General features: G+C 39.5%; 1 protein-coding gene across 1 annotated transcript; it reads left to right on the forward strand.

Moving 5' to 3' along the window:
* Window positions 1-503: 503 nt before the first annotated feature.
* Window positions 504-17,775, forward strand: LOC137162255 (mycolipanoate synthase-like). The gene is made up of 6 exons (XM_067561859.1): window positions 504-558; window positions 7,446-7,599; window positions 8,469-8,629; window positions 9,722-9,925; window positions 11,721-11,902; window positions 12,199-17,775. The coding sequence occupies exons 1-6, from the start codon at window positions 504-506 to the stop codon at window positions 17,773-17,775; spliced, it is 6,333 nt and encodes a 2,110-aa protein (XP_067417960.1).
* The last annotated feature ends 1,671 nt before the right edge of the window (window positions 17,776-19,446 follow it).

Consider the following 19,446-nt stretch of genomic DNA (forward strand, 5'->3'; position numbering starts at 1 on the left):
TTTGTAATTTGTCACAGCATGAGTGGATTACTAGCACTTTGGAGGACAGGATTAGAATTCAAAGTCACCTTGACAAATTGGAGAATTGATCTGAAATCAACAAGATGAAAATTCAAAACAGACAAGTGCAAAGTATTATATTTAGGAAGAAAAAAAATCAAATGCACAAATGGGGGATAACTGGCTAGGCAATAGTACTGCTGAAAGGGATCTGGGGGTTATAATAGATCACACATGGAATAGGATTCAACAATGTGATGCAGTTTAAAAGAGGCTAATATCACGAAGACTGGGATAGTAGCAATCTGGTCACCATTTGGGCTTTTCAACCCCCCACAATTTACAGAGTGCTTGAGATTAATCAAACTTTGTCTGGATGTGTGTGTTTGTGGGAAGTTCACCTTCTGTAAGAATATTTATTTAATGAGACATACATAGTTTCATTTGAATTATGTGACATCTGTAAGTGTATTTTGCAGCTCAAGAATAAATTTGAAAAAATGATGGCGACTGGGGATGAAATTGCCGTAGTGGGGATAGGATGCAATTTTCCTGGAGGTAAGTTTTGGATAAATACAAATCACAACACTGAGAGAGTATCAAAGAGTGCTATCATCCAGCTGTTTGTTTTACTGGCTGATAAGAGATCTACAGTAAGCTTATGCTATTGTGCAATATGTAACAGTGACATAGGAAAGGGGTTGAATTATTAGCTCTTTCATTTATGGTTTCAAACTACAAAAAAAGGATATGGGATTTGATTTGGAACAGTCCCTATGTTTTAAAGTTCAGAGAAGACATTTAGGAGTTAATACTGTAAGTCTCACAGCTCCAGGAAGTAGTGTGACTGACTTTGTGACTTCCTGCTTATTACAAATAAAGGGCTTGAACCAAAGCCCACTGAAGTTACCAGGAATCCTCCCATTGACTTTATTTGGCTTTGATTAGGTCCAAAGCATTAACCTCTGTGACTACACGTTTCTCTCTGTGCTCCTTGCTTCTGCTTGCATCACAAGGGGGCAGTACTGAATTTCTACTAATTGCTTCTTCACATAGGACCACATGAGGCAGTTTTTCATTGCTTTGAGATTTAGAGCAAACCTATCCAAAATGTTATTTAAGAACAATTGTAAAAATCACGAGGTATTTAACATGACTGTCATCAGTTCACATAAGAGAGCCAAGGTGGGTGAGGTAATATTTTTATTGGACCAACTTTTATTGGTGAGAGATACAACTTTTCGTGCTTACACAGAGCTCTTCTTTGGGAGTGGGAAATACACTCAGTGTGCCACAGCTAAATACAAGGAAAAACAGATTGTTTAGCATAATTAGTTAACATATATTTCAAGGGAGCATTCAAGGTGAAGTGAGCAGACTATCTCTCTAGTCTTCGGGCTTGGATTTAGCTGTGACACTCTGGTTATGTGTACACTGGAATATAATCCCAGGGTTAACAGACTCTGTTAACCTATGAGCTGAGTGTCTACACTCATTTGTAACCCCAGGTTAGGAATTATTGAACCCATGGTCCCAATCTGGGGCTCCAGCATCTACACTGCATTATGCAGGCCCGAGTCCAACCACCCATATCCCAGATTTCCTAGCGCTTTCCTAAAATGTGGCCACTCTAGCTTTTGTTTGTAGTGCAGTGTGAGAAAACTTGACTGTCCAGAGGACAAAGACTCTTAGCTTGTGGGACTATGGAATGCTTTTGGTCAACTCCCAGAGTACAAGTCCAATGGAGCTTTGTCTATACTGCAGAGCAATAGGGCTTGAGCCTTGGGTCCCAGCTTGACTCAGGCTCAGACCCTCCACTCCCAGAGAATCCTGGGGTCCTGGATCCAAGACCGGGGTTATCACAATTTGTGTGTGGATGGAAGGGGGAGTTAGGCTTGATCCTAAGTTAGAACCCTGGGCTTATATTGCAGTGTAGACATACCTTCTGAGTTCCACGTTCCAGACCTGAAGAAGAGCTCTTTGAAAGCTTCTCTCTCTCACCAACAGAAGTTGGTCCAATAAAATATATTACCTCAACCACTTTGTTTTTTAATATCCTGGGACCAACACAGCTGCCACAATACTGTATACAACCATTCATATGGACTAATAGGTGAGGTCATTTCAAGGCTACAGGCCTTATTGAGATATGGGGTAAGCAGGTTCTGTGTGTGTCGGTGATCCCTCGGAGTTTGAGGATGGTTGTCTTGACTTGGCCAGTTATCGCTGGTGGATCTGCAGATGACCTATTCAGGATCCACAGACCTTGTCACATTTGGGGTAGACATTTCCCAACAGAAGGGGTGGATCTGGATTGTTAAATTGGGCTGCAGCACGTTCTTTCCTCCTTTCTCATTTCTCTGTTTCCTATTGTCTCTGTTGGATCAAAATACTGGCATCCTTGCCACAAAGTCCTTTTCCGTTTTGGTCAGTTGAGAGCTTGGGTTTCCCATAAGTTTTATGTCAATATTGCACATCTTCATGTTGGCTTTGAGGGTGTCTTTGAAGTGCTTTTTTTGCCCACCCCTTGATCATTGGCCATGACTCAGCTGTGACCTACTTCAGGTGTTGTCAGGTGCATGCGAAGAACATGACCAGCAGGTTCAACCCCATTAAGATCCATGCTTTACCCTAGCTCTACATTTTGCCCTACACTGCTAAATGAAAAGAAAATGGTGGTGTTATAGGAATAGAAATACTCCTGAAAATCTCTGTGGACTACTAAACAAGGTCATGCAGCAATAATCAAGAAGTATGTGTCAGCTTTCAGATAACGTAGCTGTTTTATTACATATTATCAGGGCTTTACATTATTCTCTCTCTCTCATATACAAACTGTTTTGGCAACTTGAGGTGTTGCATAACTTTATGGACTACACAACCTTTATGTGCATGAGTACATTTTAAAAACTGATTTTTCTTTTTAAAACACCAGTTATTATCTTTTTGGTATTATTATTACCCATAGCTCCTTCCTAGAGTACCTCTAGGTTGTATTTCCCATATGGCACATGCAAACTAGTCATTCACCCTTCAAATAGCAAGCATTGGTGCATCGCTTTATATGAACCTGAATTATAACCACAGACATAACAATTAGATACAGTTTAAACAAACATACATAATCCATGCCAAAGAATCAGACTTAAAAATCTGGTTTTGGGAAACAAAAAACACTAAGCCAAATTTTAGCATGAATGAAGTTGCATATTGGGGTAAATAAGGGAAGAATTTGGCCCTCTTATTACTGAGTCATGCAAATAAAATGCATGTTTAAAATGACAACTCCAGGTACATGACTTTCCCTACTCCCCCACAACCATCAGATTTTTTCCAATATCATGTCTTTCACATTCACCTATCATCCTACTGCCTGATCCATCTGACACTGGAGACTCCCACTGACTTCAGTGGGAGCTGAATAGGGCCCTCGATGAGCAGGAAGCTTTCTTTCCAATCTCTCCAAGATACAGCTCCAATACATTAACTCTTTCCCCCAAAATTGAACAAACATTCTGAAAATGAATATTTATTATTTTATTATTTATACTGTGGTAGCACCTAGAGGCTCCAAACACAATTGGGGCCCCTTTGTGCTAGCACCATACATGCATATAATGACTCGATGGTCCCTTCCCGAGAAGCTTACAATCTAAGGACTTGTCCACATAGCAAGTTACTGTGCAGCTGCACTCCAGAAGTTTCACTGCACTCTAGCAGTGTCCATTAAAGTTGTTAGGAAATAAGGTTGCCTGTGCAGCCTTAATTCAGTCCCCTTATGTGTATGCATTACAATGCAGTCTTTAATTACATGATCATATACTATTTTTCCCAGAGCATCCTGCCTCATTCAATGCACATGATGAACAATGCTCGCTGAATGGGTAGATTTCGAATATTTTTTTGTCCTCCTTCATCATTCAGCGTGTGACCGCCTGCATTACTTATTGCACGCCATTCAAACCCTACTTTGAATATAGAATTATTATTTTCCTCCTGAGCTTTTCTATGATGTTCTCATAGTATCTTAGTTCTTTACAAATATGAATGAATAATGGGAGGACGTTTTATTATCTCCATTATATTCCTGGAGAACTGAGGCACAGAAATTAAATCCAGAAATGTCAAAAGTCTCAACCTAACATTGGGACACAAAATTATCCAATTTGAGACACACTGCTTTTTCAGAATACTTAGCATCTGATAGCACTTTATATGTTCAGAGCACATCTCTCATTGATTTCAGTTGAAGATGGGAATGCTCAGCATTTCTGCAAATTGGACCCTAGTTATTTCAAGTTGGGTTCCCAAAAAATGTGTAACACACGGTGGCCACGTGTGAAAATTTTGGTTATTGTGATTTACCCAGCATCTCATAGGAACTCTATGGCAGAGTTAGGGATAGAATCCACTTCTGAAGGGTGGCATTTAACTGAGACCATCCTTCCTTTTCCTTTAATCTCCTGCTTCATTCACCACGCAACTTCCAACTTCTTCAACAAATGAGACAGGGATCATCACAGCCTCATTTACTTCATTACACAACTCTAATTCATTCACAGAACTCAATTTGTTTGTCAGAGGGTGGCTTGGCCATTTAAATGTATCAGTTCAGCTTACATGTACTGGAAGAGTTTGGTGAGTCCTCTGGCAGGCAGTGGGAACCTGCTATGGAAAAATGGCATCTAGAGAGAAAGTTGTGGGAAGCAATGCTCAGTTAAAAGAGCAAAGAAGAATCCTCTAATAGGCCTTGAAGCTGGAGGGACTGAGAAAGGCAAAGCAGAAAATCCCCTGAAGCTGTCTCTTGGGATGGGCTGAGGAACTGGTTTTTTGTATTTTGCCTATGTTTGTAAGATAAAACTGCCTTGGAAAAGAGTCTGCATGTGGCAGTACGTCCTTCCTGGGCTGGGGACAAGCCAGTATTTTACGCTCCTCTGGGCACTGAATGAGGCAGGGGTACTATGGAAAAAATAGTATATGATCATGTAATTAAAGACCACATGGTAATACATATACACAAGGGAGATGAATTAAGGTTGCATGGGGAACTTTAATTCTGGCATCTCCTAACTTTCTGAGTGCGTGGCTTTATAACCTTAATGCTCTTTTAATGAAGGTGGGTTTTTTAATGTAAATTCCTAAGCTCAAAAAGAAAAACAAAATTTCATCAGGTGGACCTGTCCTGACTCCCATAGGGATCATCCTCAGGGCAGGGATCTCAAGTCCCATAGCACAGCACTCCACCAGGTGATTTAACAGAGTACCTGAGAGCATCAGAAGGCTGGTACCTTCTATGTGGACCTGCCACTACAGAGGGATGAGACAAGTGGGTTTCACAGCTGTTTGCTAGACAGTAAAGTAATGTTGAGACTTGGGAGTAATAGGTTCACATTCAGCTTTCTGTGAACACTTTCTGTAGGGGAGTGTTTGCTAGTGATTATGGACCTTTCTCCCGCAAGCCAATGTCTCCCTGTCCTGTTCCTATCCCCCCCAGTCTCCTCTCCTTTTGTTATCCCCCTGGCTCCTGCATGTCCCCCCTCTGCTCAACTCCTGCTGGTTCTCTCCTCCTACTCCTATCCTCCCATCCCTGGCTCCTGCACACACCCTTTCTTCCTATATTCCTCATTTTCTGTCCCCCTATGCTCCTGCCCCAGTCCACCCTCCCACCCAGCTCCAGCTGCTAAACCCCTGCCTCCCTGCCCTGCATCTCTTACTCTCCCCCCACCACTTCCCCTCCCTTATCCCTCTGCATTCAAGTCAGGCTCTTTTCATTTCTCTTTCTCCTTGCTGTCTGGGCACCAGAAGTGGGAGCATTGAGCACACAGGAAAGACTGTCTCTTTACAGGTCTGCAGCATCCACAAGCAGCAATTGCAGGAAAAGTCCTGCTCATCCTTGCATCTTGGGGCAGGAGCATGCTCAGTCACCTACTCTAAGAAACCCATACTGAGCATGTGCAAACTGAGATTTTTCAGAAGCGTATAACTTGGCCAAGTTTGTGCAGATTTTCACGGGGATGGGAAAAGGCACATCCCTGACTCCAGAGAGACCCTGGAGCCTAATTTCAAGTCCCTTCTCCAAAACACCGAGGTGTAGGAGCTTCTCAATGAAACGGCTGTAAGATTTAACATTATTTATTGTTTGTTTGTATTACCATAGTGCCTAGGTGCCCTAGGCAGGGACCAGGACCCCATTGTGGTAGGTGCTATACAAACACAGCACAAAAAGGCAGTCCCTGCCCCAAGGAGGTTACAATCTAAGTATAAGACAACAGATGGATACAGACAGATGATATTGGTCAGGATAGGCTATGTTCTCAGCACACCAGCAGCCTAATGGACAAAACAACATGGACAAATAAGTAACTGATAACAGGGTCTTATAATGGGAAATGTCACTATAGGTTTTACTACCAGCACAGCCCATCATTTTATTAGCCCTCAACAGAAGAAAAGCACCATGCAGTAACTGAAAAGATAACCAGACCTTTCATTGATTATCTCTACACAACTGCAGCTCTGGGAGGATGGAGCTAGGCTGTTCTTGGTGGCGGCAGATGACAGAACAAGGAGCAATGGTCTCAAATTGCAGTGGGGGCGGTCTAGGTTGGATATTAGGAAAAGCTTTTTCAGTAGAACGGTGGTGAAGTACTGGAATGGGTTACTTAGGGAGTTGGTGGAATCTCCATCCTTTGAGGTTTTTAAGGCCCAGCTTGACAAAGCCATGGCTGGGATGATGTAGTTGGGGTTGGTCCTGCTTTGAGCAGGGGGTTGGACTAGATGACATCCTGAGGTCCTTTCCAACCCTATTCTTCTATGATTCTATCTCTGGAAAGCTAAAACTCAAACACTTCCCTCAGTAAAACATCAAGTACCTGGATTCATAGAAACATACCAATCAGTGTAACCTACAGTATGACATGTGAAACTGACCTCTGAAAAGCACAAATACTGTACATTACAATGAAAGATGACTGTTCACCTTGCAGCAATTTTGCATCTGTGTAAACGTCACTGACTTTAATGAAGTTACAGTTAAGACAACACAACAGTGGATAGGATTACATATACAATTATTCAGGAGGGCGGGTAGTTTGTACACGATATATATTGAGTTGTGACCAGTTTATATCTTGTATGCTTCATGGCAGATGTGAATATCTCTGATATCATTAATGGTTTGGACAAACATCCCAATGCATCTCAAAGTGGAGGAAAAAAACCAGAATTTTGTGGAGGTGGTTTTGGTTTTTTGTAAAACATACAGAGTTTGAGGAGACATAGTAGCACCATTCATCTGCAAATCTTTAATTTCCTTATAATCTGGGAATCTTAAAGACAATGTAACATTTTACTTTTACAAGGTAGATCTATGAGGGTTTCAATTTCAGTATGTGCTGTTAAGGAGAAAAACATTTAATCTACTTTTAAAAAATATTGATGAACAGGTGAAGGAATCGACAATTTCTGGCAAGTACTGGTGGAGGGCAGAAACTGTACGGTAGAAATAACTCCAGAAAGATTCAATACCAGCGAGTGGTATGATCCAGATGATAACAAACCAGGAAAAATATGCACGACGCGAGCTGCTCTTATTGATGGGTAAGCTTGTTTCTGTGCTCTAAAACCATTAGCCAGATTTTCTTAGGTTAGATGTTTAAAGCGTTATACTCTTCCCACAGAAGTGAATAGCATTGGCTTCAGTGGAGCCACCACATTTTACATCATCTGAGAATCTGCTCCTTTGCTCATAAGTAAAACTGGTCGAAATGCAGAATTTCCATTCCACAAGAAATTTCAACATTTCAAAATGTCTGAAATTCTAAATTTTTTTGTTGTAGAAAAATCAAACTGTTTCCATTTGCGCTTTTTTCTAAATGAAACATGGCAGTTGGCTGCCGCTGACTCTGTGGGGCACACTGGGACTACTCTACCTGGGTTCCAGCAGAACTTTATAGATATAAAACTGTCTCTGAAACATTTTAGATTTTGAGAAATCAGCAAATTCTGATGAGAACAATATCACTGGGATTTTTCCAGCCATCTCTACTGTAAAACCTACCAATGTTATATATATATATATATATATATATATAATTAATAATGGCAATAATAATCTTATTTGTCCGGGTTAGTGGTACTGTATAACTTTTAAAAATACTTTTCATATCTTTTTTTTCCCATTCTTTGTTTCACTTCTTTATATAGTTGTATTTTATGAACTCCTCTGGCTATTTGGTAGCTACACTGTTGTGAAGATAAATATTTTTGGAGATGGTGCTTAGCATTGGGAGAAAAAAAAATGTGTACCTTTACCAGCATGCTGCTTTCTAACTATGATCTTCTGGGAGAGATACAGTGGTATGGCTTATCATGTAACATCCTATCACAACTGAATATACAAAAAAACCAACCCTCTAGTAACGTATGCAGCATATATATCATGCCATTTCCTGCTTTGTGTTTCTTAGATTTAACACATTTGACAACAAGCTATTTGGAATTAATGACCTGGAAGCTGAGCGCATGGATCCTCAACAAAAGTTACTCCTGGAGTGCACTTACAGAGCACTGGAGGATGCAGGAGTCACAATGGAAAATATCAGTGGCACCAAAACAGGGGTTTTTGTTGGTAAGCTAGCAGTCTAGTGGTGAACCATTTCATACATTTAGCATCTTGGAAAACAGTACACATTTCCATATACTTTACATAGTTAGCTAACTCTATTTGTCTAATGATAGAATACCTAAAGCTACCATGCTATGAACAATGCTGTGTACTCTATGTTATGACCAGCTCACATTAGCTAATGAGTTTATTGTATTGTTCATTGTTACATAAATGATACAAAGAACACTGCCTGGCCACAGAGTGGATTGTACACTGTGCTAACTGGATGGAGGTAGCAGTGTGGATGCTTCCCTTGCGCTCCTGACGACTCTGGGAGCCTTTGTGCCTCCAACTCCTGGTGCTCCAGTTGGATTGGTCCAGCTCCTCCCTCCTCCCACTGCAGGGCTGCATGGCCACAGGCCCAACACCCCCATGCCTCCTCAGCTACTTGCTCAATGGGAGAATATTGAGTGAGCAGCTTCTGCTCTTGCCTCGCTCCACTCCAAGTTTCATAATCCAGCTAAATTCTGTGTGACCACACAGAGGATGGGAATGGTTCTTACAGGGCTTTATTCCCCTGCTCAGCTGCATAGAGCCTGTCAATATCGAGCACTAGGCCTTGGCGACACAAGAAAGTTGCTCTGGTTTCACTAAAGATGTGATTTTATACCCATTCAGTTAAACCAGTGCAAAGGCTCTTGGGACTCTCTTATTTCAGTTTCATCCAGACTTATTTTGGTTTAGTTTAAGTTAATTAGGAATCCATTTAAATTAAACCAAAATTATGGGTTGGTCCCAGTTTAACAGAATCAGTTTAGAATCACACCTTCAGTTAGACCAGTGCAATGTTATCTTGAGGACAAGGCCTTCATGACATTTAATACCTTCAGACAAGTTTCAAGTGTCAAATATATAGATAAGGAGTGAAACCCTAGCCCCACTGAAGTCAATGGGAGTTTTGCCATTGATTTCCATAGAACCAGGATTTCACCCTAAGCACTGACATACGTCAGCATAGGATAAAACTAGGAAAACAAAGAACACCACCAGGTTTAGATCTGATCACCTCTTTTAATCTCTGATGCTAACATGAAATGTCTGCTGTTTTTACAGGTCTTATGAATCGAGACTATGAGATCATTGCAAGCAGAGAAGTAACTGAAATAAATCATTATGATGGGACTGGGGCAGCAATGAGCATAGCTGCCAACAGGATTTCATATACTTTTAATCTGACTGGACCATCACTTGCCATTGATACAGCATGCTCATCATTTCTTTTTGCTTTGCATTACGCCTCGCAAGCAGTTAAACAAGGTACTGGGACAAAAAATAAATAAGCAAATAAATTAGGATTGCTACTGTAATTAAGTTGCTAAGGTATAAATGTGCAGTATTAGAATTTGACTAATATCACAGCTGGCAAGGGCTAAAAGCATTAGCATTTTCCCATTACTGAAGTGAACAAAATGAAACTTTTGCACCCTCAATTCCTGTGATAGACAACAATTGCCAATCACTGTCACTGATTATCGGCACCCATGAAAGATGTGAGTATGATATTCTGGGGTGCAATCCCACACTAGTGGGAGGTTGTCACCTGCTGCCCCGTAACCTGGGATGCCTCACACTGCTTTGCTGCTGTAGCTTCCAACCTGGAACCCCTAACAAACAGCCAAATAGCATGCAGGTCAGACTCTGAGTGTCTATGTATAGCTATAGCTTGCTAGCACACTCCAGTCAAGATCTGACTTCCACCAGCCTTGGTTACCACTTGCAGAGTGATCCCAACACACTCCAAGTCCTGGATTCTTCCTCAAAAACATGTGTTCTGCACTGTCCAGCCCTCTCCTGACAGTCCAGATATATTATATCCAAAGGGATCAATATACAACCATTTGCCACCTTAAATGGAGTTACCCAAACCATTCAGAACACTGGATTAATTTTGATTAAACAATAAAATAAGTATATTTAATTACAAAGAGATAGATTTTAAGGGAGTAGAAGTATATGGCATTAAAGTTAGAAGTAGTTACAAGAGAAATAAAGGTAAAACACCTTGTAGTACAAAAACTTAACACATTAGAATTGATTCAAGGTGAAGTCCCTTATCACATGTTTCCAGTAACACTGTTGACCAAATTCTCAGACCAGGATCTGCCCAAAGGCTGTTTCTTTTGTCTTCTTAGGTGAAAGAGAGAGAGAGATGGATAGGGAATGATAACTTGAGATGTTTTTACTCCCTCCCTTTTACAGTTCAGTCAATCTTTGAAATGCGTTTTTCTGAGGATTACCCTTAGACAAAGTTCACTCCCGATGTGAGGAAGGAGACAAGGAGTTTCATAGTGAAAGAGATTTCGTGCTGTAATTTGCTAATGTGCAGATTTGCCTTCTCTCCCTTTTACTGTCTAAAGAACCTTGTTTACTACTTATCTGTAAATTGAGGTAAACACACATTCCTGTTTTTAAGATAGATCTGCTTGACCAGTTCTGCCTAATCAGGGCTATATGGGTTTGAACATGTGCCACCAACATCATTATGGGGAAATTCATAACTTTACACATAATGTTGCTACATACATTTTACCATGATATTATTGACCAGGGAGTTACTAGTTTTCAAATGATACCTCATAGGACATATTTGCACAAAGATTATTACAATAGTGTGTAGGGTGTAAATACAGGGTTACATTTGGTCACAGTGAGCCTTCCATTTTCAGGGCCCTGTGAAATGGTTGGTGTCTGCCATTCTGGCAGAGCACACCATCATGATTCATAGAGGGCTGGGTATTTTTGTTTTTGTTTTTTTTTAAAAGAAAGACCAAGATTATTTACTCCCTCAGTGACTTCTACTAGTATTCTGCCATATGCTTGGTCCCATTCAAAACACTGATTTATACAATCTTTGTGTTTCAGGGCCTGAAAGTTTGAATAGGTCTATGAACTTTCAGTGAGTCAGTTCTGTTCTTATAATCTCTTTGAGAATTCTTCCATTTTATCAGTAATGGCTAATGCTGTCAATTCATTATATTACAATAATATATTAATGTAAATCCATAGAGATGCGCAGTAGATGGAAAACAGTCATACATTTGTTTTATTACAGGAGATTGTGAAGCTGCTCTGTGTGGAGGAGTGAACTGCATTATAGATCCCCGCACCTTTATATCTCTGAGTAAAGCAAAAATGATCTCTCCTGAGGGGATGAGTAAGCCCTTTTCTAAAAAGGCAAATGGTTATGGAAGGGGAGAAGGCTGTGGTGTTCTTTTACTGAAGCCACTAAAAAAGGTAGGTTTATTTTCATAGAGCTTCTAAAAATAAGATTTCCAGATAACCAGGACTGTGCAATTCCCATTCTAATATGTCCTTCTCCAGGAGGACATAGTCACAGCTCTGAATGCAACTCTTCTACTACAGTGAAATTAATATCTAGGGCTAAAATATTTATTTACTTATCCTAGTATAAGAAAGAAAAGTACATTGAACAGTTAAACGAAATGTTCTGTCCCCTCTTGCTTTTATGGTCTTCTTTATATTGTGAAATCCCAAATGATTCCATACATTTTTTCCTTTTTCTGAAACAGGCACTAGAAGACCACAACAGAATATGGGGTGTTATAAACATCAGTGCAGTAAATCAGAGTGGAAGATCCGTGACTCCAATCACAAGACCATCTCAGACAGCACAGGAAAAGTTACTACGTAGCATTTATCCAGTTCATGTTGACCCATCAGTTGTGCAGTATGTTGAAGCTCATGGCACAGGAACTCCTGTTGGAGATCCTACAGAAGCAGAGAGTCTAGGTAACATCATTGGTAATAACAGATCTCCTAAAATGCCTGTTCTAAAGATTGGTTCTGTTAAAGGGAATGTTGGCCATGCTGAATCAGCTGCTGGGGCAGCTGCATTAATTAAAGTTCTTTTAATGATGCACCATGAAAAGATTGTTCCATCTTTGCACTACAGTGAGGATATTAGTAGCATAAATACAGAGAAATTAAATCTATCAATTCCAACGACAGTAGAGAAATGGGAAGAGTCGAAAGAATTTGGAAGAGTAGCGGGTGTCAACTGTTTTGGATTTGGGGGAACCAATGCCCACGTTGTTGTTAGACAGTTCAAGCAAACACAGATTCTTCCCTCTTTTAAACGACCACTTGAATTATTTGTACTCGCTGCAGCTTCAAGTAAGTCCCTCAAATTGACACTGGAAGATACAGCTGAGCAGTTAAAAATAAGCAACTCAGTAACTCTCCCAAATGTGGCCTATACATCTGCCTGTAGAAGAAGCCATGTAAATTACAAGTACAGAAAAGCATTTGTTACAAACTCTCTTCGACATTTACAGCAACTGGTTGCATTAGCAGCTAACACTGAAATAATTCCATCAAAGATGACACCACAATTAGTTTTTGTGTTCTGTGCTAATGGAGTAAATTTCAAAGGGATCTGCAAGACATTATTGACTTCAGAGCCAGTGTTCAGAGACAAATGTAAAGAAATAGAAATGTTATTTCAGCAATATGTACCTATCAGCCTCCTGGAATTAACAGAAAGTGAATGTAAGGATTTTTCTAGGCCAGAAATTGCCCAGCCATTGCTTTTTACTCTCCAGGTTGCCTTAGCTTCTCTTCTGAAATACTGGGGAATTAAGCCAGTGGCTGCTGTTGGCCATTCAGTTGGAGAAGTTGCTGCTGCACATTTTGCAGGATTTCTTTCCCTTGAAGATGCCGTCAAAGTAATTTATCACAGGAGTAGATTACAGGCAAAGGTTACTGGAGGCAGAATGTTGATAGTTGGTAACATCCCTTTTCAAGAAATATCAGAAGCCATTGACCCATATTCTGGGAAGGTGTGCATTGCAGCTTTTAACAGCCCTTATTCCTGTACCCTGTCTGGAGATGCAGACTCTATAAGTGCCCTTCATAAAGAACTAGCTCAAATGTTTAGCAAGAGAGATGTATTTCTTCGTGTTTTACATGTTCCAGCAGCATACCACAGCTACATGATGGAGCCAATAGTAAAGGAGATGAGAGAGAACTTACAGGACTTGGAAAAACAGAAGCCGGAAATTGAAGTGATTTCAACACTGACTGGGAAGGCTGCTTCCAAAGATGATTTCACTACAGGCAAATTTTGGGCCCGACATGTTCGAGATCCTGTTGCTTTCACACAGGCCATAGTGACTTCAGCTAAAGAAAAGGAAAATGTTGTGTTTGTTGAAATAGGTCCTCACAGAGCATTACAGAGGTATATAGTGGAAACGCTAGGAAAACAAACTAGAGTTTTGTCCTCCTTGGAAACTGACAAAGAATATGAGACGCTTCTTACTCTTGCAGGAAATCTGTTTGAACTGGGATATAATCCTGACTGGCATCACTTTTATGAAGGGTATCAAAGTATTCCAGCAGCCTTTCCCAGGTATCAGTTTGATCGTAAGAAGCTAATGACGTATTTGGACATTCATCAAAAAGCAAATCGAAGAGCTGTAAACTCAAATCATCCATTCATTTACAGTGTGAACAACGACAACACGGAATTTAACTGTGCAGTGTCCCGGGCATTAACACCCTATTTATATGAGCACAAGAACAATGGTATTGCTTTAGTTCCAGGTGCTTTTTTTGTAGAGCTTGGTTTGGCATCTGTGATGAGTAGCTCAAGGCCAAAAGTGCCTGTAAGTACTTGCCAGATTAGTATCAATTTTTTGGCACCATGTGTTTTAAACCAAAATCCCCATGAGTTAAAGATAAAATTGGTGTCACAAAAAACAGTGACAAATTTCAAAATACTGTCATCCTCAGCTGCAGTTTATGCATCAGGACAAATAACGAAGAAGTCTGATGCTGCACTGGAAGAAAACAGCATCTCCTTTCAAGACATCTTTCTAAGGTGTAAATCAGTAGTTACAGCAGCTGAGGTTTATGAAACACTGTCTCAGGTTGGATTTCAATATGGTTCTATGTTCCGACAGTTAAGTGATGTATTTTATTGTGAAGAGCTGAAGGAAGCTATTACCAGCATAAAGGTGAACAGACAGACCAGAGAAGAAATGTATGACTATTGTATCCACCCAGTGCTGCTAGACTGTTTTCTACAAATGACTGCTGTTATGACAACAATAACTTTGAAAACTAGAACAGGCTTTCCTTCTGGCATAGGGAGCCTTATAGTTTTCAGACCTTTGGAGGAGGAAATGATGATATATTTGAAAACAAGCAAATCTTCTGGGAACAACTTAGAGGTTTGTGGATGTTTTACAGATAAACATGGTTGCATTTTGGCAGAATTGAAACGTGTTGGGATCACTTTTATGAAAGAAACATCCCCCAGAGACAATGACTTGCTGTTTGAAAATAAGTGGAAAGAAATATCTCCTGCTCAGACTATAGGAAGTGTAGGGGAAGCACCCAGAGTCATTGTGTTTGCTGACAAACTTGGAATAGCTCAGCAGCTAAAAAAATACTTACACAATGAGTCGAGATATGTTATGTATGAAGATTGGGAGACATTGCTGGAAGCCAAGAGGCCAGAAATGACCGCACAGCATAAAATGAAAATGGAGATTGAGGACTACCATGAAGTTTTGTTCATGTGGGGAATTCAAAAGTTAAATGATGAGTTCCCAAGCAAAGTGGTGGCACATTTAGCTAAGTGTTGTGAGGCTTATCGCCAAATTGTTGTGGCATTAAGAGAGAAAAAATCAAATTGTTCAGTTAGAATAATCACCTACAGAACAACAGAAAGAAATGTAGATCATATTAACCCTGGATTTGCGTTGTGTGGCATGACAAGAACCTGCATAGTTGAAGTTTCAGAAATCACATTTCAGATGATTGACATCAGCTCTTCGAGTACACTGGACATCTCAGCCTTAGCAGATGTTATTGTAAACTATAAAGGACAGGATCATCCAGAAATTTGGATCAACCATGGAAGAATTTACACTTCTGAAATCAGACGCACACCATTTAAAGACATAGATTACAGTCAATCTTCCAAGTCTCTTCAGAACTCAAAGATGTTCACTTTATACACAACAGATCCATACAAAGTGAAAGATTTATCTGCTGAATTAGCCAGCTACACCATTACTCAGCTTGAAAATCACAGTGTTGAAGTTCAAATTGATAAAATATGCATCCATTCAGAAGACTATTTTCCTGTTAGCATTGCAAGCTGTAGTTTTGGGAATACATTGTACTGGAATTCATATACCATAGACAAACATAAACTTTTAGCTCTGGACTTTAGTGGCACAGTGACTGCAACAGGCAGTGAAGTGAAAAAAGTGAAGGTAGGAGATTACGTTGTTTCCTGTTATCCAGTTGTTGCATCATCAAGAGTCAAGGTTCCGGGAACAGTTTGTTTCAACATCAAGAAGTTTCCATGCTTTAGAAATGTACCTTGTGTGTCATATTTTATGGTAGCATGGGAAATTTTAAATCGAACATTACCCAAGGTGAAACATAGTGGAACTTTAGGTATTATTTCTTCTGAACTAGCATCAGTTTTGTGCGAAGTGCTTACTCTGACAGCACAGGAAATGGGCTGGAGAACAGTACTTTCAAAACCTACCACTGATCAGTGGCAATGTGTAAATCAGTGCAATGCCCTTGTTTATCTGCCTCCAGTAGATGGAATGTCTAAGGACATTCTAGTCTCTCTTTCCCATCTCCGAGACCTTGTGATACTACAAGGTAATCAACAGTCTGAATGTTTTCGATACCTAATTGGAAGTGATCAAGAAAACATCCGAGTTCATGTACTGAAAATTATTAGTATCTTTCAGAAAGCATCTTTAAAACAATCCGTAAGGGCTGTCTATGAATGGATCAAATCAATGCAAATGAAACAATTTAGGAACCTATCTTGTTCCATTTTTCAGCCAACTGAGAACTTTGAAAGTACAGACACTGCAGCGACCTCCTATTTCACCTGCAAATCTATCCCACTTGTTGTGCTGAAAGGAGATGTGGAGAACAACAGGATTTCAGACATACCAGTGTATGAAGCACAGAAGAAAATGTTTAAGCAGAATGCTGTTTACATAGTGTCAGGTGGACTCACTGGGCTTGGATTTGAAACTGTGAAATTTATAGCTCAGAACGGAGGGGGCTGTATTGCAATACTTTCAAGGAGCAATCCAAGCAGTGAGAAGCAAGAAGAAATCAAGGCTTTGCAAAAACAGCATGAAGAGAGCAGAATAGTCAGTTTGCAGTGTAATGTTATTTCTCATTTACAGGTTGAGAAAGCTATCAGTTCAATTGACACAATCTTTTCAAAGAGTCCAATCAAAGGTGTATTCCACAGTGCTGTGGTTTTGCATGATGGACGTCTTGAAGCTCTGAACTTGTCTCACTTTGAGAAAGTGTTAAGTCCCAAAGTTGCCGGGGCAATAAATCTCCACCGGGCTACCAGAGGACAGGAACTTGACTATTTTGTGTGTTACTCATCTGTTACTTCATTTCTTGGAAATTCGACACAAGCAAACTATGCTGCTGCTAATTCTTTTCTGGATATCTTCTGCCACTACAGGAGGAATTGTGGACTTTCAGGACAATCCATTAATTGGGGTGCCTTGAATCTTGGATTATTGCTAAATCAAAATCACATTCAAAATATTTTAGAATCCAAAGGCATAGATATTCTGCACGTACATGAAATTATTGAAAATCTTAAAAAAAGCTTAATTCTGAATAATCCTCAGCAAGCTGTAGTAAAATTTAATTTTGGAACTCTATCCAATCATATTCTTTCTCGGATAGCATCACTCAAAAGTCGCTTCTATACACTCATTTCAGAAGAACTGGGCAGTAAGCTTGAGCTATCTGAACAAAGTACCCCACAGAATTTATCTCCAGTCAATTCTGAAGATTATATTACCTCACTGGTGAGTCATCTCAGTATTACAAACGTGAATGATCTTACAATGAAAACACCACTTGCATCACTGGGCATGGACTCTATGTTAGCCATGACTCTACAGAATCGTATCTTTCATGAAAGAAGGGTGGAAATACCCCTTGTGAAACTACTTGATCCTCATGCAACTATATCAAGTTTAGTTGTACTTTTAGAAGAAAGGTCTAATGAAAGTGTGACAGTTGAGAAAACAATTAGTGTAGCAGAAAATACCTATTACGGAAACTGGTTATAGGAACCCATTCCACGCAGCAATTTTGTAACTTTGGAGTTGCTTGTACCCTAGTGATATTTCAAAACTATTATCATAAACTTTGGCTAGAGTAAAGCTTTGTATGATAATAAGTTAGCTCTTTTGGCCATTAAACCATCTTAGTTTAGGGTACTACACTAGCTTTGCTACTCTCAGTGTTTTATTGGCTATATCATACCTTGTGTATGTAGTACATATTTTTTATTCTGGTCTATTATTAAAAATGCAATAAATTGGTGTAGATATATTTTTATTCTGCAGATTTCTATATGAGCTAAAATATAAGTTAAATGTATATTTTTTTTAACCAATTTTGGTATTAATGAACAATTAATTGATTTGAGCACATCTTAAATTATGAATATATTAAAATAACACAACAAAATATCTTAGCAGTTGTTTTGATTGGTATTATTATTACTTGTATATCACATATGTTATTTATGAGTAGATATAATTTTTGTTCAAGTGAAGAAATGCCTTGCATGACTTTACTATATATTGTAAATTACAAAGTTGTCTTAAAGACTCTAATTAGATTTTTTCGAATGTTTTATTTGTGAGTTTTTACATATCCACAAAGAACGTCAAAATGAATAAGTATAAAAGCAGGCAGTATAACAAGTTGATCTCAGTACTCTGTATTCAATTATTATCCATCCATTATTAAAGAGCAAGCAAACAAGAACAGTAGAAAAGAAAAATCTAGTAAGTGATTTTTTTTTCCTTTGCCTTATTTTAATTCTTTTTCTCCTCTTCTCCCCTTTTTTCTCCTTCATGCTTTAAAAAAAGCCCTTATTTCATTCAGGTAGAAAAGGTAATATATTCCAGGCTTGACTACATTTAAAACGCTCTAGTGACGCAGCTATGCTACTGTAGTGCGCCAGTGAAGACACTACATATACAGACAATAGGGCTTCTCCCATTGGCGCAGGTAATCCACCTCCCAAGAGGCAGTACCTCAGTGGATGGGAGAATTCTTGTGTCGACCTAGTTCTGTCTACACCGGTGGTAAGGTTAGTTTAACTTTGTCGCTCAGGGATGTGGCTTTTTCACACTCCTGAGCAATGTAGCAATACCTGTGACATACCAGGATACAATCTAGAGTAATGAGCAGTTGTGACCCATGCCCTGCAACCCTGGTTGCTTTATAATGCCTTGCTAAAGTAACTCCCACCTGCGTTGTTCACAAAACCTTCCAGCATGCAAGCTGCACCCTGAGTGTTTGTGTGTATTGCTGCCTGCCAGCCACACTTGGCTCTCACCAGCCTTGGTTATACTGAAGAGTGAAATCACCCCCCACTCTTAGATATCCTCCCAAAATGTATGTTCTGTACTACCCACTCTGCTCCTGGACAATAAAAGATATATAAAGTCTGTTATTTCTTTAATAGAAATAATATGCACACAACTTGCCGTCCCAAATGGAGTTTCACAGACACTTCAATTTAAACAGACTGGATTAGATGATACAATAAAACAAGTTTATTAACTACAAAGAGAGAGATTTTAAATAAATACAAGAAATGAGGCATAAAAGTAAAAAATGGTTACAATAAAAATAAAATGCAATTGGTGCCTAACTTAATAAACTATGCTAAATTCAAAGCAAAGTTTTCTCACCACATGCTTTCAGCAGTATTACTGACCAAA

Source organism: Emydura macquarii, unplaced genomic scaffold (genome assembly GCF_026122565.2).
Source record: "Emydura macquarii macquarii isolate MOO-44397 ecotype Brisbane River unplaced genomic scaffold, CSIRO-AGI_Emac_v2 contig_2422, whole genome shotgun sequence".
Classification (NCBI taxonomy): Eukaryota; Metazoa; Chordata; order Testudines; family Chelidae; genus Emydura; species Emydura macquarii.

Bases quoted from the DNA above. Each gene is read 5' to 3' on its own strand.
- LOC137162255 (XM_067561859.1), top strand. From the start codon at position 504: ATGGCGACTGGGGATGAAATTGCCGTAGTGGGGATAGGATGCAATTTT. The intron at 7,600-8,468 runs GTAAGCTTGTTT...TGTGTTTCTTAG, and splicing joins CGAGCTGCTCTTATTGATGG to ATTTAACACATTTGACAACA. The intron at 8,630-9,721 runs GTAAGCTAGCAG...CTGTTTTTACAG, and splicing joins CAAAACAGGGGTTTTTGTTG to GTCTTATGAATCGAGACTAT.